Consider the following 25,933-nt stretch of genomic DNA (forward strand, 5'->3'; position numbering starts at 1 on the left):
GTTTTTTCGTTTTTTCGTTTTGTTTCTTCATCTCTACGTGTCCATTTTCTTTTCTAGGAGAGACTGCTGCTCAGCGTTTTGCCGCGCCACGTGGCGATGGAAATGAAGGCTGATATAGCTGGGAAACCAAAGGACACCATGTTTCATAAAATTTACATACAGAGGCACGAGAACGTGAGGTAAGGATCTGTCTCATAAATCACGCGTTACAAACAAGTCTGTTTCCCCAAGACCGATTTCTTATCCCACCTTCAATTTTTCACACCGCATTATTTTTCCCCTTCGAATTTCATCTTCGGAAACACAAAATATCGTATATTACGGCTGTTGCCGTAGTTTCCGTATGATTTGTTCAAAACATTGCCTTCCGAACGACTTTCAGTGACTTTCAGTTTTCAGAGCAATTTCTATGGGTAACAATAATATTGGCGAAGATACCAGGGATTCAAAATTGTTCCGCAAAGGATATTTGAAAAAAAATCATGAATCTCATTGCGGTCAAAAATTTTGTATTTTGAAAATCCATATTAATAATCCATCAAAAGAAGACTTCAACTTCCTATCTTTTCAGATTTCCGAAATTATTGTACTCAATTGTTATTATTATTATTGTTGTTGTTGTTGTTATTATTATTATTATTATTATTACTGCCATTACGGAGATCCACAGACAGGCGCCCCTGGGGCTTCACACCCCATAGAATTACTTGGCCCTGAACGACCCTGTGGTGAATTGAAATCCTTTTTTTTCCACTTTTACTCTCTTTCTTGCTCTCTCTCTCTCTCTCCTCGTCTTATTCATCATTCCGTACACCGCCGCTGGGGTTTCCTTTCCCTCCCGCTTTCTCTCCTCTGCTGCAGTCACGTCGATTATTACCTAGCCCCCATGGAGTAAATCACAAAAGCGACCGACCTCCACCCCCGCTTGTGTCACGCTGTTGCTCTTGGCGAGGAGACGAGAGAAACAGCGATGAAGAGAGAGAGAGAGAGAGAGAGAGAGAGAGAGAGAGAGAGAGAGAGAGAGATGCAAAGGGAATATCCCATGGCAGGTGAAACAGGAATCCTTGCCGACAAGGTCCAAAGATTTTGCTGATTTCCCCGAGCGCATTCTTAGTATAATATATAAGCTCCGAAACTTATTCACCCTCCAAACTGAATAGAGGGATCGTTTATTTTCAGGAGTCATGGGTTTCGTGATATTATGCGAACTGATGAATCGAAATTGTATTGATTGTGAATTGTAAATTATTCGGATTTTGATTCATGTTTATTGAGACATATTTCAGTTGTTACAGTATCACTAGATAATTCTGAAAAAATGGAAATGATTGTTACAATAACTTTATAAATAACATATTATTGAGTGTATAAGACAATGTTTGACCCTGCACGAGGAGAAGAATTCTAGCTTTTAACAAAAAAAAAAAAAATGTTAACGCGTTTTGTAGAAAATTTTCTGGTGAGAACACAATATTTTGTTGCAAGTACTAAAATTATTGAAACGATTGTTTCGGAATCGAAAAAAAAATTTGAATCCATAAAATACACTTATAAATACGAAATCTCGATTTTAATTTCGTCAATTTGATGAAATAATACTTTTCTCATGGTGTTATCAAAATATTGAATATCCTCTGGTAGATTCGACTAAATCGCTTCACGCAATTCACTAAATCTATTCGGTGGATAAAGATTAGTCAAATTTACGAAATCATCAGAGCTACTAATTGATTGCCGCTATCAAGTGATACGTTACATCGTTAATCTGTAAAATTATTTGTCAAAGTGGCAAAATACTCTCTGCAACGCGTTGAAAGTCCTTTCTCGCAAGAGAAGTGAGACGAACAGTTATTAGGAGGGGCTGCAGCCGTTCGTCTAGTATAATCAGCAAAAGTAAATCATTCGTGGTCGAACACCGTTCAGTCAGCCAGTCGATTCGCAATGGGATATTTCTTCGTCGTTGTTCGATGTGGCACTTGATTCGTCTAGCATAAATTACAATCAAGCGATAGTTTTCTCGGTTACAACGATTGACCAATCAATTTTCAATCCTTACAAAATAATTTCACTGTATAAATCTGATTCCTCAATCACAACAAAATCTATGGGGTTGCGATGCCAAACATTTTCTTAAACATCATCAAAACGTTTCGTTTTCTGCGCTCTATAAAATCAACTATACGTTTTGGTTGTGTAAAAATTATTTTTGGTATATTAACCCTGAAATTTCATTTACGATAGCCAAATGTTGGTCATTACGACCAAATTTTTTTCCGAGTGCAAGTAACGACTTAGTGTCTTTATAGTCTGATTATTACAAAATGAAATCCTTTTGTTAAGTTTCCTATCGTTTTTAAGTTAAGGAAGGCCTTGACGTTGTTTTATTACTGCACCGCCATCAAATTACCGTAATAGTTCCAAGAAAATATATGTTAGGAGGAATCGTAACGGCGGAAATGAATAGTAACACTTAAAACATTCACTGGTTACAGTCACGAAATTTGTTTCTAGTTTTTATGCTCAGAACTAAATTTTTCGTTAAGTAGTGAAAATATTTGGGGACTTTGAAGTAACAATTACCAGAAAATAGTCTCGGTGTACGACGACGCTGAATTGACATTTTTTTTTTTTCCTCAGCATACTATTCGCCGACATTTGCGGATTCACATCGCTGTCGGACCAATGCACAGCTGAGGAATTGGTGCGGCTTTTGAACGAGCTTTTCGCCAGGTAAGCAAGGCAGAGTTTTAGAATAACTTTATACCTGACAAAATGGTAAAATCTGTACTCTGCGGATTGATTTTTGAGCTTGATATTTTAGCCCGACGGTGATTAAATTTTCAATAATAACCGTTTGCGCCGTTCCCGAGCTATTCGCAAATCGAAAATCTCATTGCTCGCAAGTTTTTCATTTTCGCAAGTAATGCGAGAAGAAAAGCGAGAAATTGAAAGACTCGTCCTGTCAAGCAAAGACTATTATTTTTCCTTCTCGCCACTTTTTCATATTGTTATTTCTTTTTTATCGATCGTCCTTGGCTATTACAACGGCGAGAAATTTCACCGCTCATTCTTGAAACGGCAAAATTATTGATCGAAGAAGCTTGCAGATCGGAGTCTGAGTCAGACGATTCCTATAAAAATAAGGGATGTTTTCAAAGAAGACAATGCGTGGTGAGTGAGGAGGAAAAAAGGCAATCGAATAACCGCTCCTGCATACAATTTACTAAATTCAAATCCATTATAACGAGACTGAACGATGTGTAAGAAAACAGACGCGTTATTCGAATTTCAAAAACGAAAAGACAATCCGTCTGGTGGAAAAATCGGTATTTCCCCTGGGAAAACAGACGTTGAAAATTCGAGGTACATTTTCTTCGCTAGATTTTACGAAGAAAAGAAGATTAAGAACAGATGCAAAAAGGGACACGGAGCAAGCGTCGCAGAGACTGAATCCTAGGATCCGAAATGGCAGACGGAATTCTAAGTTTTACATAAGCTCGGTTTTCACACCGGAAATAGGACAGCTAGTCTCTTTTCAATTGGCTCGACGAGGAGGCTCGAAAATCTCCGGACACCCGAGAGATTCGAAATTCAAACATGCGCAATGAATAAGTAAACAGACTTTCTGATCGTCGATCTTGATTTAAAATATTTCCACCTTTACTCTGGCGTTGAAATTTAAAAAAAAAAAAAAAAACAAGAGATTCGCAACCTTTCAATTCTGGCATAAATTTGAAATAAGCTAATTTTTTGACTCTGGGGTCCTTAAAATTTTACAGCTTATATGTTTCTCGTCATATATCGTATAGCAGGTTTCGTCGCATTAAGCCCGCAAGAAGATACAAAGCAAACACGAATTTGAGTTAGCCCTTCATATAACCAAATATTTGTTTTCCTTATTCATTTTCAGATGATCAAATACCGGCTGTAAGGTAAACACTCGTTTTTTTTGTTTTTTTTTCCTTTCTCTTCTTTCTTTACTCTTTTTTCTTTTACTCTATTTTAACGTACTTGCGCGTCTTGCGCGTGCAGAAAATCGATGAAAATATCAACAGCGGCTGAGTTTACCAAGGAGTTTTTCAACTCTGCTTATGCTTGTTTCTCAACTTTCTCCCTTCTATTTGATTTGGATTTATACTTGTTACAGACTTTAAATCGCGTGGCGTGAAGGAACAATTTTCAAGTAAATTGCCGTATCAGCGGGATGGATCGATTTAAATAGGGCCGTTTCTTTCTCACACTTTGATGAAATTTTTACAACCGTCTCGAAGCTCTACATTTCGATATTACGTCAATTTTGCGATGGATATTTACTTAGTGTTTTCCGTTTATTGAAAAAATTGACCAAAGATTAAAATTCGCTCTGTTTAATAATAGAAAATTGAAAATATATAACGGTGATGAGAAAAATCTAATATAACATTGACTAAGAAACGTCGAATAATTGATTTGTCGTGAATCGATTAAGTCCTTACAATTTCCTTGGCTAACGAAATCGTTCTCTCCTTCGAATAATCGAAAGTAAAAGTTTCGACACTTCCAGTCAAGATCTGTAATCCTATCCTCGATTGGAGCCGATTAAATGAATCCGGAACTTTACTCTGAGAGGAAAACGAGGATGAGATTTCGAGGAAACTGGTGAAACGAATCTTCGATCGCCGGTTTCTCTTAAGCTGTTTAATTTACCCGGAAATACTATAAGACGGGCGGATGATGAGGAGGGGGAGGAGATGAGGGGAGGGGAGGATTTCGAGACAGCAAACAGGCAGTTTCCGTTTAACGAGGAAAGAGCACTGCTCGCCGGAAACCAAAAGAAGAAAACAACTAACGGTCAAGCGGGGTAAAAAACATCTAAGCGCGGCCTGCCGGCTAAATAAGCGATCCTTTGAGCCGTGGCCGAGTGGAGAGGAGAAAAAGACTCAAAAAATCGGCAACGTAAACGTCGACGTCGAGAGCCGAGAATCCCTCTTTATCCTCGTAAGCTTGCCGATCGAAAGATCGGGGAAGCCGGTTAATTCAGGCGGAAAACTTTGACTGAGTTTCTTCTTCCTTTTCTTCTTTCGCTTCTTAGATAATGGGTACATGGCAAAGTCGGGGCTCAAAGCAAGGTTTAAAAATCGAGGTCGATCAATTAAAAGCGCGATTGGAAGGGGGGTCTAAATAGGCGGGAGAACAAAGAAGCTCAGCCTTTTTCGCGATAAGCGTCATCGGATAATCGCGTTTTCAGTCTGTAATAGTTCAGTTAAGTTTGTTGGACGTTCGAATTGGGGAAATCGGGACGATTTCTAGACGAGGATGAGAAAAATATTTGGGAATTAGTCGTATCTGAATAGTTAACGAAGAATTATAATTCGTGAACTGAAAATGAAAGGTTGCGTTGAAAATTTTGAACATTTTGCCAAAATTGAGAGAAAGATTAATTTTTTTTTTTAAGCTTCGAGCAACACCGTTTTATTTCATTGAAATTGATTTGGCTGTTTGTGCGAAATTCGATGCACAAGTAAACGGAAGTAATAGAAGTGCAAAAGTTTTGTGACATGTGTTTATGTACCGAATACTTTAGGTATCGCTGAAATTTTGTCAAAAATCAATTGATCCAATCCTCCGTAATTTATACGAGTTAGAAATGGAAAAGTTTGAAAAAATCGTAAATCGGTAACCGGAAATAGTAGAAGGTAAGAAAGTTCCATGATGCTGAAGTTAGTAAAGTTTTCGCGAGGTTACATCAAGTAGAAAATTATGGAAACATCGTGATTGCATAATTTTATAGTGACTTTCGATGAGTTGGTTTTGCAAAATATGCGTATATTTTCTTTGTCATGGTTTACTAAATTTCATACATTCTCAAAGGTGCGAAGTAAAAATTTTTCCCCAAACATGCATCGTTCACAGTAACGTTACCAACTCCGCCGCACAAAATTTCACGGATCATCTTTACCCGACGCTAGATTTTCCCTCCAACTTTAATTAAAATCCGTAAAAACTTGTCCTCTAGATATAAAAAAATACAAAAACATGTTTCCATCTCGAAGAGAATTTACTTTGGTTCCTTCCTAAACAGAAATTGCAGGTTAAAGCTCAAGGTGCCAGCTGAATTCGTGTGCGTAGAAAAACAATAATAACGAAAGTGTGTTCTAATGCGTGTGTTTTCCTTATCATCGGGTCAAAATGTGATCGTAGCAAAGTTTCGCCACTCCATGAGGTGTGAAAGTTTCACACGCACTTTCCTCTTTAAGCCGGAGCTTACAAACAACGATAATCAACTCGCCGAGACGCGATTAAGCTCTGTGTAAATTTTCTGTGCTCTGCGCTTCGAGGGTCGTTTGTGCTTACCGGAAGTGACGCGGGTGGGTTTAAAATGCCGCCGATTAAATACTCGCCACGTTTGTATTCTGTTTGAGTTATAACCCCTGCAGAGTGATTATCAAATATACTGTATATACACGGCGACATTACGTAGATGAGCAGCGTAAAGTACCCCTAATTATAGGCAACTTAATCCAAATATATGAAACACCGAGCTCTGCTCAGATTGTATAACTAAATTGAATTGCCTATAATTAGGGGTACTTGTGCTGAGTGTCACGTGATCTCGCGGGTACGAGCGGGAAGTTTGAAATGCACGATTCGTCGGGTGAAAAGATTGTCGAAGATTGACAAATGAAACGACATGAGTGTTGAAAAAAACTACCACTGAAACTAATCTAGTCATATTTGATGTAACTGAAAAAAAGTGCCATTTTAATTTGTACTGAAATAGACAAAATTTCAAACACTGAACTTCATTTATCAACAATTAACACTTTGTTTCAATGGTACAATAATCCTTCGGAGAAATCGCATTGTTATGCTATTTTTGTTTTTTTTTTTTTTCAATGTACAACCCATATGTTGCATTGATTGTCCGAATTTCGATGGAGATTAGCTCGTTTTATTTATTCTTGAATTATTTCTTCACGAATCGTCCAGGTCTGATTTTTACAGAATTACAAGTTTCACAGCTGTTAATTTTATGTTTTTTTTCCTTTTTTGGTCTTTATCAACTGACGAGCTAAAGACAAAATCTGTTTCGGATGAATTTCGGTAAGCTTATTAAGGGGTTAAAATTGAATGTTTTTCATTGAAATCTGACTAACTGTACGAATTTACAAATGAAAAACTACAAATAACGTGATAACGCTGACATTGTTAAAAGTAAAGTGTTAACCGTTAAAATTCAGAATTTTAACTTTATTATCTAGGTCACAAAGTTTTTTTTTTCGATCACATTAAACTTGATTAGTTCAAGATGCACGTCTTAAAGTTCTTGACTATCTTCTCTTTTTTTATTCCCTTTTGAATTTAATATATTTTTGCTCGAGCACATTGTTTTTGAAAATTAATAATTGCCAAACTTTCGAGTAAAATTATCGTTATATCAGGCAAATATGTAAAATATATCCAAGATGTGTCGATAATTTGTGGAAAAGTAAGAAAGAAAAAGAAAATACTCTTGAATATTCAACGAGGTGGAAGAAATTAATTCCAATTGTATTTCTTTATTTTATCGCGTATCCCGAATACAGGCGAGCCTGAAAAAAATGTGAAATAAGATCACGGGGGGAAAGGCAGGTGTTTTTAATGAGGCTCATATTTGAGAAATGAGCTCGTTAATGCACTGAGCGTGCTTTGAAATAATGAAGCGAGGAAGAGTCCCAGGGAGAACGTTTACAATTTGGCCAAGAGTATCTTACCGTGAAGTTGAAAAACGATCGTTACAAGTGGTGTCATTTTAACCGTGAGAATTAACACAATTTTAACACTTACACACGAACCGTAGTGCCTCGAGTAAGTTAGCGAAAAGTGGCTAAACATTTCTCTACGATAAGAACTACGATTCTGCAAGTATAGTTAACAAACCGCGCAGCTATTCGAAGGTCGAAATCAAAGCGTTCGCGGTTTACGTAAATTCAGGCAAAATAGAGCGCGGGCAGTGCAAAGGCTCGTATTTCTCCCGAAACTCGTCTAATCACCATCAAACTCCCTGAACGGACTTCGCTACGGGAATTGAATCAGAATAATCCTTTCCTCCGATTCGAGATAGGCAGGCTCTGTGGTCCGCGGGCGAAATTCTTGGGTCAGGAAAACTGATCCAAGTCGGCGGTTGGAAGCATCTGCTCGACCGGAACGGAAACGAAATTCGAAACTGGAATCTAGGCGATCTTATAACGAGAAGATCCCATCCCCAAGAAACCTCAGACCCGCGTAAATTGCTGTCGTCAAATCATTTTCGAGGCGTGTTGAAGCGTTGATCAGGGCCTTTCAACCTCTCGAACATCTGCCGGCGTACCAAACTTTCGGTACGAATAATTCATCATCCGTCCCAAAGTCCTACGTTGGGATGAAAGGTGACCGTCATTGTCTTCTGCACCCTGTAAATTCAGAGAGTAAAAAAGCTGAATCAAAATTTCACCTCCTTGTGCTAAACTGGGCTCGTAATTCTCGTTTTCTTCATTCTACAACATGCCGTAGTACATCAAAGAACGTTAAGAAAGTTTTCAAAATTTTATTTTTATTTTTCCCCAAAATTAAGGAATTCAGAGCCTCCGCAGAGGGTAAAAACACTGCATCGTCTGTTGACAGAAACTAATGTCGAATTTATTTTATCAAAAACTTTTGACACCATCGTCGAAAAATCGTGAAAAGTTAATTTTTGAGGTCAAACTTTTACGCCTAAAACGGCCAAACTGACGCATAAAAACAATACGTATGGGTTTTTTATTCATATACCACACTGAGAGAAATTTTTAGTTCCGGTTACCGCACAGTCTTTAACTATTTTCATTTTTTACCACAATCGAAAAATATAGTTCCAGGTACAACATGAAAATTAGTTTTCTAGCTGTTACCGGAAAGTCTGGTATCCGTTGCTATTCTTTCTCATTACGATCACCGTTACGATATTTTCTTGCAACTGTTGCAGAAATTTAACGCTTGTGCAACAATAAATTGACGTTAAAGCCTTGTTTAGCTAAAAAAAACTAGAGTAAACCTCGCAAACTGATTTTGCGTTGCAATTACCAAAAAAGGATCGACAATAACGCAAAATGATTACGCGTACCTCATCTTTCGTAATTCCAACAATTTTCAAACAGTTTTTTTAACGATACCTGTTTTACTCAATTTTTCCGGTTACTGTAACAAATGAAATTTTTCTCAGTGTACAAGATATCACAGGAAATGAAGAAAATCGATGAGACACAGCTCGGGCACTTCCCTTTTCAGTACAACAATCTGATCGGTTTTCAGTTATCTGCTCCCCTCTATCCCGAGGGAGGCGAAGCCCCGGAACTCGCGATTTCCTTCGTTCATCCACTGCCTGCAACTTTCGCGGAGTGCCTCAAGTGCTAATCGCCTTTTCATCCGTTTTCAGATTCGACAGACTCGCGGCCGAGCATCACTGCCTAAGGATCAAGCTTCTTGGCGACTGTTACTACTGTGTTTCAGGCCTGCCTGAACCACGACCGGATCATGCTCACTGCTGCGTTGAAATGGGCCTGGATATGATCGACGCCATTACGTGAGTGTTTAAAGAAGAGCTACCGCTTTTTCGAACGTACGGATGATCCGAACAACCAGGATCCACCGGATCCAACGCTTCAAATTCGAATAGTTGGAGCACTTGATTTATTTCGATACTTAAACTTGAATAGTTCGATTTTCCGCTCGGGGTTTGTTGAGATAATTGTATTGCAAGTATCACAGCTACGTGTTAGTTACAACCACTATTATATGAATACTCTTGAAAATTTTTGCGAATTCACTACAAATTTTCTACGCAGAAACGAAGTAAGAGTACCAATGTCTGTACAGCAAAATGGGATTGTTGTATATTCCGTGTTGATACGACATCTAACTCACAATCTTGTAAAACTTTGTTGAAAAAATACACAACTGTTTTTCAAATTTCTTAAATTCGTGGCGTGAACGTAATTTGTTTGCAAATTTTGCTCAAATTCTTGGAAGATGTACCAATCACTCGGATACCCGAATTATTCGGGTACTCGAACTATCCGGATTTGAAGTTTCGTAACTAACGGATCCGATTAATTCGGATATCCGAATCCACGTGTAAGCACTAATTTAAAACGACTTTATCCCACTGTAGCACCGATTTCAAAGGGAGTTACGTTGGAAGCAAATCAAATTGGCCAGACAAAGCTTGATTTTTTCAGTATATTCGAATTCTCGATCGCTTGTCCCTTCTTTCTCAGTCTAATTGAGGGAAATTCGAGGTACTTGTAAATATCTTGAGACCAAATCTCAGGTACTCTTAGCTCCTCACAATGCCCTTGTAGGAAAAAACGGCACTAGTGGTATTGGAAAGCAAACACAAATCTGGTTCTCATTTTCGTCGATGATGCCGCAATTCTCTCCCTCTCCGCTTGTAATTCCAACCATTAAATACGGTCTGCGCGTTGATTTTCCCCGCGAAAATAGAGCAGCTTCGTTATTATCGTGTTCTAGAATAAGCGGCAATGCGAAATAATACAGGTGAAAAAAATTAAAACGAATGAGAGGGAAATGACTAATAACGTTGACAACTCGACGACGAGGAAAGTTGGAGCTATATAACAAGTGGCCTTGTACGACCGGAATCAAAAGCTACGGTGTGCCTGGGGGGCAGTTCGAGAAAAAAAAATTATCCGACCGTACTTTTGGCTCGCAGGTCGTTAACGTCGTTTCCAGAAAGATATGTCAGCCGGTCCGAGCGGCGGCTGGATAACACGTCACCGTTTTGATTTACCTTCAAGCCTCGATAAAAAGAACCATAATATCACCACCGTTTCCACCAGTTTTCACATACCTACGTACAGAGGTATTAGTTTGTTTTTTTTTCCAGTGTAGAAGAAGAATTAATCCCAATAGATAACTCTGGGTGAATTTCATCCCAAACGTTACACATGTTATCTTAAAGTTCCCGATGTTTTACTGTATTTAAACAATCGACTTTGGCTCGGAAAACTGAGAGAGCTTTTTCTGCGATCCTTGAACAATATCTAGGTGTTTTTAAAAAAATTTCAAAACTCATCGTTGAAACAGGATATCACTTTTCGCCTTGTGTGACCGTTACGCGATTCTACTTAAGTGTGACCTGTTAGGGTTGACAATATAGAGACGACCGATAGACGAACGCAGCTTGCACATTGGCAGATTCCTCTTTAGATATTGTACCGCAGTCTAGTTAGCGGGTCAAAAAGCACCTCGGCACTTCGGTGAGCGTCGAGCCTTGTGCAGATTTCAAGGGTTTCACCCCACCTCGAAGGCTATTAACTGATATACGCCAATTATAAGTTGACGATGTCACACGGTCGCGTCTAATGTTCAGCGTTTAACAGCGACAACGTGTAAGTAAGCTGTTATACACACTGCCGGACCCAGAGACACCGACGTGAAAGCTTGCAAGCGACGACGCGCAATTTCATTATGCGGAGAACTCCGATCGGCGGTATGTCGTTGGAATTATAATTGCACTCCCTGCTCTGTTGCGCATTGCTTTGTAAGACCGAAATTTTCAGGACTCAAAATCAAGATGAGTACACCTGCTTTGATGTTTGGTATATTTGAAATTTATAGCTGACTGATTGACCGAGCGATGTTACGATTGAAATTCGTGGTATTAGCGAGCTTTTGCGGTTTAAGCTTCGACTGAACACAATGGCTGCTTTGATGACCAACTCGCAGCAATGTTTCGCCGTGAATAATTACTGAGCTTCTCATTCCCGACATGCGTTACACTATACGCAATTTGCCGCAGACTTGAACTGCCAGACAGTAAAGTTCGTAGCGAAACTGCACTACTTACATGCAACTGCATACGGAGCGGCGGTGTTAGTCGTTATAACAATATGTGGAAGTTTGCACCCCCGCTAATGACTCAGTAGTCGAATTCCCGGCATGTGCTCGGGAAACATTGCACAACCTGGAGAAACTGAAGCACCTCAATTGAATATTGGACCAAGTACATACCGACCGAGTAATGGAGCCGTATGTCACAATTTTTTAAATTCCCAAGAAACAAACTCGTCTGAAATTTTGGGAAACGATAACAGAATTTAGAACTACGCTTGTGCAGTGGTTGAGAAAAGCTCTAAAAATTGTCTAAAATCAAATGCCAAATGCGCATGCGCTGTACGATGTTATTTCATTGGTAGCCTCGATTAATCGGCATCCGATTTTCTGTCCGCTTGTCAGACTGACCAACTCAGTTGCGGCCATACATTTGCCATCGAAATTCGCAGGCATCTCGAGGTTACGTTAGGTTGAAAATTTGAGGTAGCCAAAATTTAACGGGTACGCATTCAAGTGAACATAACCTCGAAACGCTTACGGGTGATGACAGTTCGCATCGGTGAAAAACCAAACGAAGTTGGCCAGCCTGTACGAAGAGACGAAAAACTCGGCGCATGCGCACTTGCGTGTTCAGTTTCTGCCTCGTTTCGAGGTTATTTCATGCTGCCGAATGGCTGAATTTCATAACTTTTCCATTACTTCATCAATTTTTTCAACTCATTTTAGTAACGATCACAAACCGAATCGTTTACCGAAGTTTGAATTAGCGAACTTGTTGCTCGTTATAGGAACCGAAATAGGTTAGATTGAAAATCCGACATCCCCTGAAATACTGCAACCGTAGTTTCTGCCTTGCGACTAAAATTCTAAAATTCAGCGAAAAACTGAGTTAATAAATAAAAACCTACTCGCATACCGTGTGTCGCTTATTACGTCACGTGAAATCCTGAAATATGTATTTCATCCTTCCCCGAAGCGCTTGCGGAGCGCGCGGCACTTTGATACGACCCGCAATCTCGTTCCAGTGCGTATGTACGAACGTGGAAAGGGTATCGAAGCTCGAGCTTTGACGGGAGTAAAGGTAGGCACGTGATACGTGTCGGAAAATGGCGAGAAAAATGATGGAAAATAAGACGAAGACGAGGAAGAAAGAGCGCGCGGGATTACGGAGTCTCGGATACGCGATACGATACACGATATTTTTCCCTCCTTAGTTCCCTGACAAACCCAAGCTTCAGATATCCGACTACGCTGACTTTTCCTAAGCTTTCAAACTCTCGAATAGCCATTAGCCGAGTCGAGCCAAGCCAAGCTCGAAGAGGTAACTGCCAAGAGACGCGTTACTGCAATAATTCTCCAAGAGCTCGACCGCCCATCGGCTTCCTCTTTTCAGCTGCTTTTCGAAAAGCCCTGATAATCTTCACCGAGTCTGTCGCTCGGTCCAACTGTAACGTAAGCTCGCCGGACTCTCGAGTGATGAAGCTTAATCTCCAGCCGGCTCGAATAGCCAGTATAAAAGCATTTTAAAAAACAGCAAAGTTTTTTTTGTTCACCGGATTACAACGACAGTCAACTTTCCGCCTCGTGTAATCACTATAGTTGACACCACTTAACACCAAGCATTTTTTCACCCCGTGCGATTCAGCCTTTCGGCATTCGTTCAAGGGTTGATTACCTCGGGATAATTTCCCACGCTTCACAGCATTGAACAGATATCAATTATTCCCAAACTCACGTCGCCTCGTTTCCAATTAGAATTTGATGGGATTACAGAAACGAGAACTTGAAACGATGATAATTGAGGAATCGTTAATGACGGGATGAGATTTGACGTATTCTGGTTCAATGTATTACCGATTGGGTTCGAATTTTTGCAACTTTCTGAAACACGAGGACAAGTTTCTGAGACAGATTTACCTCAGCCTCGTTAAATTACTCGCCATTCAGACGTGAAAGCTCGGATCGAACTTATTTCATTAAGTATACCGTGTGTACCGATGTATAAGCACCTCAAGACGATACTACACATCGACTCTAAAGAACTCTTTGGAGCTTCTGATTACCCCGTAGGAAATATTCCCAATTCTCGGTTTCGAAGAATTTCAATTCCAATAAACGCTGACACAAATGAATGCCAGAAAATAATATACCGAGGAGAAATTTTCAAGTAAAGCTTAACAATACCGATAAAAGGCTGACACAGAGTGTATACTCTGTATCTGTATTACCTACCCATTTGTACATGCCTGTGATCGGATCAAGTCGATACCCGTATTATATCTTGGTATTAGGATAAAGCGGTTGCGTTCAGCGATCCGTGAATTTGGCAACAGATGCGAATATATCGGTGAAATTCCGGCGGCGAGGGGGGGGAGAGGAGGGAGTTTTTCCTCTGAATTTGCAAACGAAGAATGCCGGCGCCAATCCGCATGGAAGAGATACAGTTGAAATACGAAGGAGAACAAAGAGCGTTACTTCTATGACTCGCGGTTATTGGAAGGGCGGTTTTCACGCCAAACCAGCGGTCTCTTATCCTTTCACTTTTCGCGAAACAAGATGGAGAGAGAGATCAGCTGAATAAACCTAAGACAAAACGGGAATATATTCCCTTTCGCGTCGCAAACTCAACTGTTTACAAACTCGACTCCGTTCCATTCCCTCGTCTAAGGGTTGTTACGATATGACTGCTGGTTAATTTTCGCGGTTGCATTAACGACGGAACAGCCTAAGAATTGATGGAGCATAATTGTTTACGCTTAATATATTTACAAACCAACAACATCGAAAATTTAAGGATGTATCAGGTGTAAAGGCCGGTAAAAAAGTGTCAAAACCGGATATTAAGACACGTTTTTTGAGTTCAGGTGATTTGCGCTTATGTATTTCAATTAGGTAAAAAAAAAAAAAACAAGCCAAGATTTTTGTAAATTGGATACAGGGCACAATTTTGCCGTTTGAAAAACGTTAGAATAATATGATTTCTAAGGAGCTTTACATACAAATCCGTTGGTGTCTTTATTGTGAATACTGTTTGTGATTGTTCAATATTTATTTCGTAATTCTGTTGATATATTGGACGACGTTGTTTTGACCGGACTATACACCTGAGACATTCTTAAACGACAAGCATTCTAATGCTGCATGAAAACGGTAGAATAAAATGTGCAATGCGATCAAACGTACCGGTAAGCAATTTTCACTTTCCTTCAAAATCTCGAACTACGCATGACGCTCTGTGCCCGAATATAGTCGGCAATCAAGCTCGATCTGCAATTAGCGAGATAAAAATAATTAGTTAATAATTAAAAAAAAAAACAATATCGAATATTGAGATGATTCAATTTGAAGTATATTTTCCCCGTACCGAAATCGTTACGTGAGACAAGTACAAATTGGGGAAATTTTACGAGGTGTTGAAAATTCGCGAACGCTTGAAAACAAGGGAGAAAATTAACCAGCCGACGAGATTGGGAATTTTTTCAAAGGAATTTTGTTGCGAGCGTGCGAAGTTCCGGACGAATGAATCCAGTTTACTTATTAGTGCCGAAATTTTTTCGCGTAGAGTTGTTCTTTAATTGCAGCAGCTAGAATTGTATTGGCTAAAAATCGTCGAGCGCATGACGATTCGATTCGATACCCGAAACCACGTTTTAACAGCAATTTCAATTCTCCGTTCGTCTCGTTTTTAAACGCAATAACTGAACAATAACAAGTCCTTTATTGTTCTTCTGATGCGAGTGCCTGAAAGAAGTGGAATTCGGCTCGACCCGCTTTCCACGCTCCGCAAAGTGGCTGGAATATTTTTCTCTCAAACCACTTCACGACGAGCATCTCAATTGTCGTGGCAAAGGAAAAATCAGTCGAAATATTCCGAAGTAAAAACCAATTCCGCTCTTCTTAATCCCGACATTCGCACACAAATGATTTTTCCGACCGCAGTTCACTCGATGAAACGAAAATCGCTCGAGCTCCGTTTGCTGGTTTATCGTCACATGGTTTCTCGATTTCACATAACGCAACAAATCCAAAATCTTTGCGAAAGTTACGCGCAAGTTAGGCGCGTTAACTTTAATAGGCCAATAACGACGCTCAAAATTCCGGGATTAACCTGGACCCTTTAAAATCTGACAAACACCGGTCAGCGAAATATTTTTGAAGGATGAAAAACGTTGCGAAATTTTCTAAACTACAAGATGACTGTCAAAATTGCAAAGCCAAATGGCCGAGCCTTGAGACTGAAACTGCAGTCGTCATTCCGCAAAGCTCTGCAATATCGGGACGGACCGTGTCCCGAATTTTATGACATGCTCGTAAATCAAGGAACGTTTCCGCAGGCTGGTAAGGGAGGTAATGGCCGTCAACGTCAACATGAGGGTTGGCATCCATACCGGAAGGGTACACTGCGGGGTCTTGGGGCTTCGAAAGTGGCAGTTCGACGTATGGAGTAACGACGTAACTCTGGCAAATTACATGGAGAGTGGCGGTATACCTGGGTAAGTAAACCCACCGCGAATACCCTCGAAGGATGCTTATTGCCGAGGTTTGAACCAAAGGGATGCCAAACGAATTTGGGAAAGTAAACTCTCGCGTTTTACATCTGACGATTTGTTTCAACGTTACGGGTGCATCGGGCTTACGCTGTGAGAAAAGTGTGGTCTTGATTGGCATGGACTTCAATTTGGTGCCAATCTAACTACACTCTTCCGATGCCAATTCAACTCCATATAATCTGATGTCAGTCCAATATTGTATGAAGTCGATGTACCCAATTGATCACAAGAGGTGTTCTATAGTAGTCCACGTTGGTCATTTTTTACGGTGTACAGCATATCTGCGATAAAGTGTCGAATCAAAAGATATCGACGAACTGAGTCTTAGAATCGAGAACCAAATGAAGTATCTTTCCATCTTTATTTCATAATTCTTTCATTTGGGTATTATTTTCACTGATTAACGTACATCAGCTGACGTATCCTTGGAACAAGCAATTTTCTTCTGCGTTGAATTTGAGATATTGCGATGACCGGAGGCGGGGAAAGGTTGAGCAATGATAATGACAATTTGATTAGTTGATTCATTGCCTGCGTACGTCTGGAGTAATTACCCCTCAACATGTTCATATAATTAATTCACTACCGGGGAGGGCGAAGCTTCTCTAACGTTTCAAAGTCTGTTTCCAAATTCAATTACCAGACGTGTACACATCACCAAAGAGACTCTGGCCTGCCTCGAAGGTGACTACGAGGTCGAGGAAGGTCACGGTGGTGAAAGAAACCCCTACCTCAGAGAGCACAACATTCAGACATACCTGATCGTGCCCGGGGATACGTTTCGTGACAACATGGCACCAGGGTCAGGACTCAGAAAGGGTTTTTCAGTGAACGGAAACGTTTCCAAGGAAATGAGGGTCATGGGTCACGGTTCTCAGCACGGCAAGCAGACAAAGTAAGTGCGCCAGCTGGACGATCAACTTTTACACAGTTCTCACACGGAGATCGAACCGTCCGTTCAAGGAACCATCGAGGTTTGAAATATCCACGAAACGTCTCGCCAAGTGATGTTGAACATTTTTTACCCTTTTAGATGATTCGCGTTTTTCGTACAAATAATTTGACACTGAAACTTCATTACCGTGACGATAATATTTCGAAATGAAAGGTGACACGAATGTGGTCGGTATAATTTGGAAGAACGTTGTCAAGTTTAACGGTAAAAAAAAAGACGTTACAAGACGTAACTCGGTATTCGGGTGTACACATGCTACTTTTTCCGTGAAACGCTTTTCCGAGACGTATAATAATTCTACCCCCCGGGCGTATAAACGTGAATTATATGAATGTATAAGAGTTTCCATTAAATCTCAAGAAATTATTCTTCCTGCCATCTTCAAGGTTCCCGGTATACCCACGTTTAAAAAGGATGGATGGCAGCGACGCTTTGATACGCTCCACGTGGATATTTTTTCCCTCTCTATTTCCTCCCCCCTCTTTTCATTCGCAAAGCGAACTCGTCTGTGAGAGAGCAACGACTCGCGGTGCTTTCGAGCTCACGTAACCTCCGTTCCTTGCAGATTGGGCTTCGGCGATACCGTCGAATGCGAAAAAGACCCCGATGACGAGGTTAACGAGTACCTGATGAGGGCCATCGACGCCAGAAGCATAGACAGACTGAGAGCGGAGCACTGCACCCCGTTTATACTGACATTCCGGCGGCCAGACATCGAGGAGAAGGTGAAAAAAGCTCTGCCACTTCCATCTCCCTGAATCACACTTCGCGTTGACCTTGAATTTACCTACTCACACCTGATATCCTTAACTCTGCAGTATTCCAGAGAGAGAGACAGGATGTTGTCAGCCTACTTCCTTTGCTCCGCATTCGTCTATATAATCGTCGTAGCAGCGATTGCCATCAGTTTACCGGGGTAAGAAAGAGGCTTCCTGGAGTCATAAGTCACGTGTAACCGCAGCTTGGCAATAAGGTATTCGAACGCTCATAATCAATCTTTGACTATCCATCCTGACAGGAGCATTAGTTTCTACGTTTCGGGCTTGTTTGGCGGCCTCGTCATCTTCCTCGTAAACGGAATTCTACTGGCCGAAAAGAACGAGGTGACTAATCCTTCTCAAAATATTTCCGCAGGGTAATCTCTAACCCTTTTTTAACCAATCATTCAACAGGTAGTACCGCACTGGGTGAGAAGCATATCTGTCCACATCTACGAGAAGCGTATAGTGGCCCAAAGCATTGCTTCCATTGTGGTTTTCCTAACTTTCACAACGGTGTTATCACCTCTGGTAAGTTATCCTCGAGCGAGATTCGTTGGTAGAAAGTCGGGAGATTTCGCAACCGCTGAATAATTTTCACGTACTATTCTATTCATGCACTGAGTCCACGGAGTATGTTTACAGGCTCCGCACTGTATAATATTTGTTGAGTGACTGTACATACATAATTTGTGCGAGAATGTTAATGAGCATTTGCATTAACTTAGAGGGGTTACTTCGGTGAACAAAACATCGACAGTAGTATAATTGCACTTTCAGCTACCAACGTGCTGGTCATTTGCATGCCTATACTTGATTTCGACGGTGTGTTCAGAAAAGGGTAGTTGACAGGAACTTTCTGATTCATAGACCGATGAATAAATCGCCAGACATCGTTTCACGAAATGATTGTAATCTATTATTAAACATAAGACCAGGTTAAATAATGCGGTATAATTTGGACAATGGTAGTCCGCAAAATTGGGTACAGGGTGGAGCAAAAGGCGCGTTAAGGATAGAATTAATTGCAGCTCTGGGGAAAGAAAATAAGGAGAATTTTCTCTGCTTCTCGGAGCTTAATCTTAGGGCCGAAGGAGGCGTAGGTAATGGGAATGGGACGACGGAGTTCCGAGGAGTCCTAACGACCGGCAATTTGTCAGTGAAGAAAGAAAAACTCTACATCCTATCTGGTTACCATTTCAGATCGATCTCCAGGGGCAGGAAGAGTGCAGCAACGCGACTAGTACCACGTCGTCAGAAATACTCGACAACTCGACGGTGATGAAGAGCATTTCGAGCATCTCTACTAGCTGCTACTACGTCCTCTTCGCCGACGTAAGAGCAGCTCACAACCTCTTGTCTCGAATCTCTCGATCCAACCCGGTTAACATCCACCGTTCTCTTCCAGCTGTTTCCGGTCCTCGTAATGCTGGTCATGGTCACCTGTGCCGCCTACCAGATCCTCACATCCGTCTTCAAGGTCGCTGTGCTTAGCGTCGTCGTCGCGTGTTACCTCGCCGTCAGCATCTACCAGGCCTCGACGGAGGTCGACTCGGAACCCGGAGGACGGTGGCTGGCCGGTGTTCTGGTCGTCTCCTTCATGGCAGCGCTGGTCGCCCACTCCCAGCACACCGAGGCCACTTACAGGCTGGACTTTTTATGGAAGCTCCAAGCGACGGAGGAAAAAGAAGACATGGAGCACCTCAAGGCCTACAACCAGAAACTGCTGGCGAACATCCTTCCCGAACATGTTGCCGAGCATTTTCTTTACACCGTCAATTCTGACGTGAGTTCTTGGACACCCTCGAGGAAGGGATAACGGAAATGGACTCACAATATGACTGCAATGTTTCAGGAACTCTACCACGAGCAGTGCGCCTTTGTCTGCATAATGTTCGCCTCGATACCGAATTTTTCCGAATTCTACATCGAACTCGAGGCCAATAACGAGGGTGTCGAATGCCTTCGGCTCCTCAACGAGATCATCGCTGACTTTGACGAAATACTTGCCGAGGAGGACTTCAAGTACATCGAGAAGATCAAGAGCACCGGGGCCACGTACATGGCGGCATCTGGTTAGTCTCGTCTTTCCTTAAAATTCTATCATCATCGAATGGTCGAAGGTTAATGTTACAGTCCTTGCATCAACTTCCTTGTCGCAGTCTTTGCATGAATATGTATTATAGTATCTGTGCGTTACTTTATAAAATAAACTCGTTTCACTACAGCGTCCTAGTCATTACATTAATTTGAAAGGACCGCGCAGAACCCTTATGGAAATTGGCTCCCAGTCAAATTTGTTGGATTTTCGGTATGTTATAGTACATATCCTCCGGATCAAAAGTTCTCACCTCCTTCCACTAAGCCAGCGAGTTCATGGATGGAATCAATCACAGCTCCCCGCTTATCTCTCGGAATCGACCGTGCAGGTTTTTGAAAGATTCGTTTGATTCCAAGTCCCCGTGAAGCTTTGTCATTCATGAACATCACGAAATCCATTGATGTAAAAAAAATCTGTACACCTTTCTTCCGAAGCCTGTATCTCGGAAACTAATGATTCTTGGGTCTCTTGTCCATGAGAACTTTTGTCCGGGAGGATGCGTACTACAGCATACCAATCCATTCCAACCAATTCAATTTCCATAACGATTCTACGGGGTCCTTTATCCCAGTACCGACTTAAATCTCGCATGATCTGACATTGTCTGTACGAATTTCGCAGGACTGACTAAGAGCACCTGCGACATGCAGGACTACAGGCACATAACGGCAATGGCCGACTACGCGTTAAGGATTCGCGACCAGTTGTCGTACGTGAACGAGCACAGTTTCAACAACTTTCGAATGCGGGTTGGAATCAACATCGGTCCGGTAGTCGCGGGCGTTATCGGAGCCCGTAAACCGCAGTACGACATTTGGGGGAACGCGGTGAACGTTGCTTCGCGAATGGACTCGACGGGGGTTTTGGACGGTATCCAGGTGACTCAGGAGGTCCGCGACGTCCTGCATCAGAAGGGCTATCCGCTCACCTGCAGGGGGAGTATCCAGGTCAAGGGGAAGGGGACAATGGTTACATACTTCCTCGACGGGCCGAGGAGCGAGGACAGCAACTCCGCATTCTCCAAGGCGAACCAGAACTCGGTCAAGTCCCTAAAGCGGACGAATTCCAACAATAATTCGGGGGCCGTCGAGCGGATCCCGTCCAGAAACGGCGTCGTGGCGCTTTAGGGTAGTTGACGAGGTTTCAGGGCTTTTTCACATCGGTTATCGTCGAGGTTTGGTGCAAATCGGCAGACTCGATGTAACGCTGAAGTTCAGTGGGGAAGAGTCTGTTGGCCCTCGCTTAACCAAATGCCAGGAAGTCTCAAAATCGAGGCTTAATTCGTGTCTTGGCAAAGTCGTCTCGCGTTATTAGAACTCTCATTAAAATTCCGCTTGGTGCGTGCAAATTGATCTCATCGGTTTTCAAATGGTTGCTATTTTTAAACTGTAATCCATCTTACCCGATCGAATGAAATATGAAAGATATTATACAAATTGCAAAATACATTGATTTATGTTGTATCAAGCGACAACGTGTCTCAAAAAATTCTCGAACATGGGAGTTGGAAAAAAAATTTGTTCCTGCGCTAAAAGGAATTACAATATTTTTTTTTTTTCTTGAGGAGAAAATTTTAAGGCAACAATCCTGAGATATGTCCAACTTTGAGGTGAATAATAATTCTGAAGAGTGTATGTATTAGAATTGCCGACATTATAAGCTCCAAGTTTGGACGTTGAGTTAATTTTCAGGTCACATGTGACGACGGAGCGTTAAGATTATTGACCATGACCGCAAATCGATTAATTTACATTCCAATTGCGCAATACGACTGTTATATTGTCAAAATGATTACTTATAATAGGAAATCTTTGATGATGCTTGCATTAATAGCAACCGAATTTGAATCGTCCTCTACGAATTTAACTGCATGAAAAATTTATGGCTTCCGGCTTCGCGGTGTGGATATAATACCGATTATAATTTTCCGATCGATTAAAGGAAAGGCTAAGGTTGGAAGATGGCGATAAAAATAGACACATAACTTGAACACTTCGTCAAGGGAGGAAGTAAATACGCGGGAAATCCCGTAAGAGATTAAACGACAATGTTCGATCACTCTAATGTCCTTTTTTAATCCTCTCCGAAATATATGCATATTACACAATATATTCCTGTTGAGTGATGAATTTTGCATAGCTTTGGAGAAAATATTCGCGTCCCTTTGCTTCCGGCGTGTACTTTCTCACATTCTAGTTATTTTGGAAAAGACTTTCATCTTAAGGATACAAAATAGAAAAAGTCTAACGTGAATGTTACAGCCATACGTGTATAATGATGATTAGATGCTTAATATAAAGGGCTGCTTGTTGACAAAGAGAGAGAAAAATGAACACTTCCGTTTCACACGTCACGGTGGAAATCAAACCAGTTCATTAAATTTTATCAATCACCTTTGCCAATTTCCTAATAGAAATTGACTAATTATTACCAATTATTTCGAAACAAAGTCGTAATTACCTGAAGGTAAAATTACCAATTTTTTGCATTCATAATTTTATTATGTTTGATTATTTTACAAGTAGATCGAAATACCGATAGTTGATCTTTGAGCATTTTACTTATTTCAATTAATTTAAACAACAGATAGCAGAGAAACTGATTTAACTTTACGATAATATAATATAATTGACTTGAAGTTGAATTACTTTTAAAGCTTGAAGTAAAACACCGACAAACAATAATTAGAGGCAATGAAAACATATTATCCGTTAATAATTAGTAGACAAGAATTTTAATATCTCACGCCGAAGATCTTACAGTGTTTGAGGTTGCGAGGAAATTCAAATCAAAACGACACAGCTGAGGTCCGTAAGAATAATTTTAATTAGTAATATTTTGTACGTAAGTAATTAGACAAAAGAGCTAAAATGTCTTCTGCAGATTTAACGTGCCAATCTTCTCTCAGAGCGATTAATCTCTAAATATTATCATTAATTATCGCTAATTGAACGATCTGCACAGTTTTAGGATTAACAAAAATGCAAAATCGAAAAAAAAAATATGGTCGAGAATAACTACGAACATTGAAAAATAAAAAATTATAGGGCTGCGTCTTTTCTATACATATGCAAAACATGTTATTATATGTGTTTAACAATTAATAATATATATATATATATATACATATACGTGTATAAGTGAAAAAGATGCGACGGTTCTGTTTGAACGACGCGAGTTGAAGTCTTACAGGCGCTAAATTACGCACTTAAACCTTTCTAGTCAATATACCTAGAGGATGAAACGAGAGGTAATCGTAGGTAAAAAAAAAAATTTCATCGTCGTTATTTAAAGTCACCATAATACAACGAAAATAAGAAAAGGTTGAGTAAAGAAATACGACGAAAGTTACGAAGGTTCGAAAAAGCGAATTGAAGCTGTAGCTTAAAATAGGTGAATAAAAGTATATTATGTGTATAGTAATATGTTATGTGTATATATACATATTTATATTGAATATTGTACTTTGAGAAAGAGAAATGATGGTATATACGAACGGGACCACGTGGAACGATTGATAGAGATAATATAATAATAACGGGATAAAAAACAAACAACAACAACAACAAAAGAAAGAAGAACAAGAAAATAAACAAATACGCGGAAAGTAAAAGAAATCAGATCAGAACCATTAATTTACAATAACGAATAATCGAAATATAGTTCATCCTTGGCTGTACCTTATAAATAATATAATGCAACATATTACAGGTATATATGATCATTGTTGTTATTACCATTATTATAATAATTATTATTATTACTATTATTAATATTATTATTTAGCGTATATGTCATTGTCCTGTAAATATACATACAATATTTATTATATTCGAATATAAAACATCGTGCGTATATGAACTATAAGTATATACAATATATAGATACATACATAGAGGTAAATAATAGGATTTTTGGATGATAAGAAAATAATAATGAAATAAACTGTGGATATCACTTATTTTTTTAATCCCCATCGATCCAATCTGTGTTATCGTTCCTTGAAAAGAGATTATAATAATGAAAAGATATAGAAGCTTAGTTCAGATTTATTCAAATTTAACACTTGAATTGAAATTTTCAATTGGATTTCTCGTTTTTCGACGACTGAAAGAGACGAGAAAAAAAAATGAAAAATTGATGTTGAATATTGTCGTAAGAAACTCCCGTCACCATGAAAAACAAATTTCTTAAATTTTGAATTGCCGAAGAGGGCGTATAGGCAGAGAATTTATAGCTTGGAGAGAGTTAATATACCTATTGAATAATGTTAATTACGTACTCGTATGTGTCGATGTCTGACCTGGCGAGTACCCTAACGGTTGTAAATGTGTGTACCCAATTAATATGTATGATAAGTGATAAATAATATGTGAACTGTGTAATATGCTGGTATGTTATATATACATATATATATATATATCATATTTATCATATATGTACACACACGCATATGTATATTGTACCGTACATAAAATATCAGTCGAGTATTTCATCGACGTCAATATTGCGTAAATTATACATTATATACTCTTATCTGAAAAGATTGATAGAAGCGCAATGTTGATCTGAGCGTTTCACTGAATCGCGGTGCAACGACTTTCTTTATGTACCTACTTATAATATTTATTATATATATATACTATCAATCATTTTTTTCCACTATAAAAATTTCATCCAATTTTATTATATTACTTGTAGATTGTAAAACGAAGAAAACTGTATCCTTGAACCCGCATGCGTTAGTATATACGCTTGTTTCATCGTGTAAACAATTTACGAAACTTATTTCAAATACTCGACTGATAAAAAGGAGAATGTAGAAAAGCGGCAATATTGCATCAATCGTCCGTATATCGTACGAATATATCGTATCGCACCTATATGTAATAAGTAAAGTGAATTTCAAATTAAATATGACGCCATATCAAGGTAGAATCAATCCTCGTTGTAAAAAGTCAAACGATTGAACGATATCGAGACGATAACGTCAAGATATTGAATACGTGTACACATAAAGTTTTATCATGGGTTAACATATTATAACCGTTTGAAATATTTTTGGCGTCAATTATTATTGCGGCAATAATTTTTCTCCAAGGATGACCGACTCGCGTTGCGCAACCAATTTAACGAATTGGCGAATTGTTCAACTTCGTGATCTATGACGGTATTTATTCAAAGCCTACTAGATTCACCTACAATGAATCGAGAAAATAGTTTGTAACTAATAATGCGTTGCTATATTGTAATGAAGTAAATAAGACAAACTTGGTGTATTATATTTAATGGCCTGAAACGAATGCACTGTGTAATGAACGACGGTGAGGATATTCAGTAATAAGGAGAGAATAATTAATTCTCACTGTAATAGCATAATTACAAATGAAAAGTAAATACGTTTTTATCAAAGTAATAAAGAAAATAAATTTCTTCAAAGGTGAATCAAACATGATCCTCGAGTGTAAATATTGTATTTCTCATAGCATATAGGCACAACAACCGTGATAACCGATCGTCTCTATTTTTTATTCACAAACTTTTCCACCAAGAAAAACGTCACTGCTTGAAATTTCAACAACTCTCAGTCAACCAAACTGCTTCAATATAGCTGATAAAAACGACATGCATGCAGGTTACGTAACAAAGCGAGTCTGTTAAATGCCCTTATAAAAAAAAAAAATGATTCCCAAGCATCGGGACGGTTGAATAACCGGGCAATTGAGTCCGGGCAAGT

General features: G+C 39.7%; 1 protein-coding gene across 3 annotated transcripts in view; it reads left to right on the plus strand.

The window, feature by feature from the left end:
* LOC124215870 (adenylate cyclase type 6) overlaps window positions 1-25,651 on the plus strand; it is a 112,375-nt gene extending 86,724 nt beyond the window's left edge. For all 3 annotated transcript variants that reach the window (XM_069134948.1, XM_069134949.1, XM_046619721.2), the window contains 13 exons: window positions 58-179; window positions 2,638-2,730; window positions 9,413-9,559; window positions 16,167-16,325; window positions 17,026-17,277; window positions 17,903-18,062; window positions 18,156-18,253; window positions 18,356-18,440; window positions 18,510-18,626; window positions 19,299-19,430; window positions 19,504-19,881; window positions 19,951-20,170; window positions 20,818-25,651. In XM_069134948.1, the coding sequence (XP_068991049.1) occupies window positions 58-179; window positions 2,638-2,730; window positions 9,413-9,559; window positions 16,167-16,325; window positions 17,026-17,277; window positions 17,903-18,062; window positions 18,156-18,253; window positions 18,356-18,440; window positions 18,510-18,626; window positions 19,299-19,430; window positions 19,504-19,881; window positions 19,951-20,170; window positions 20,818-21,323 (2,469 nt within the window). In that variant the 3' untranslated portion in view covers window positions 21,324-25,651. The remainder of the gene's footprint in view (window positions 1-57; window positions 180-2,637; window positions 2,731-9,412; window positions 9,560-16,166; window positions 16,326-17,025; window positions 17,278-17,902; window positions 18,063-18,155; window positions 18,254-18,355; window positions 18,441-18,509; window positions 18,627-19,298; window positions 19,431-19,503; window positions 19,882-19,950; window positions 20,171-20,817) is intronic.
* Window positions 25,652-25,933: the final 282 nt, after the last annotated feature.

This window comes from Neodiprion pinetum, chromosome 4, assembly GCF_021155775.2.
Source record: "Neodiprion pinetum isolate iyNeoPine1 chromosome 4, iyNeoPine1.2, whole genome shotgun sequence".
NCBI lineage: Eukaryota > Metazoa > Arthropoda > Insecta > Hymenoptera > Diprionidae > Neodiprion > Neodiprion pinetum.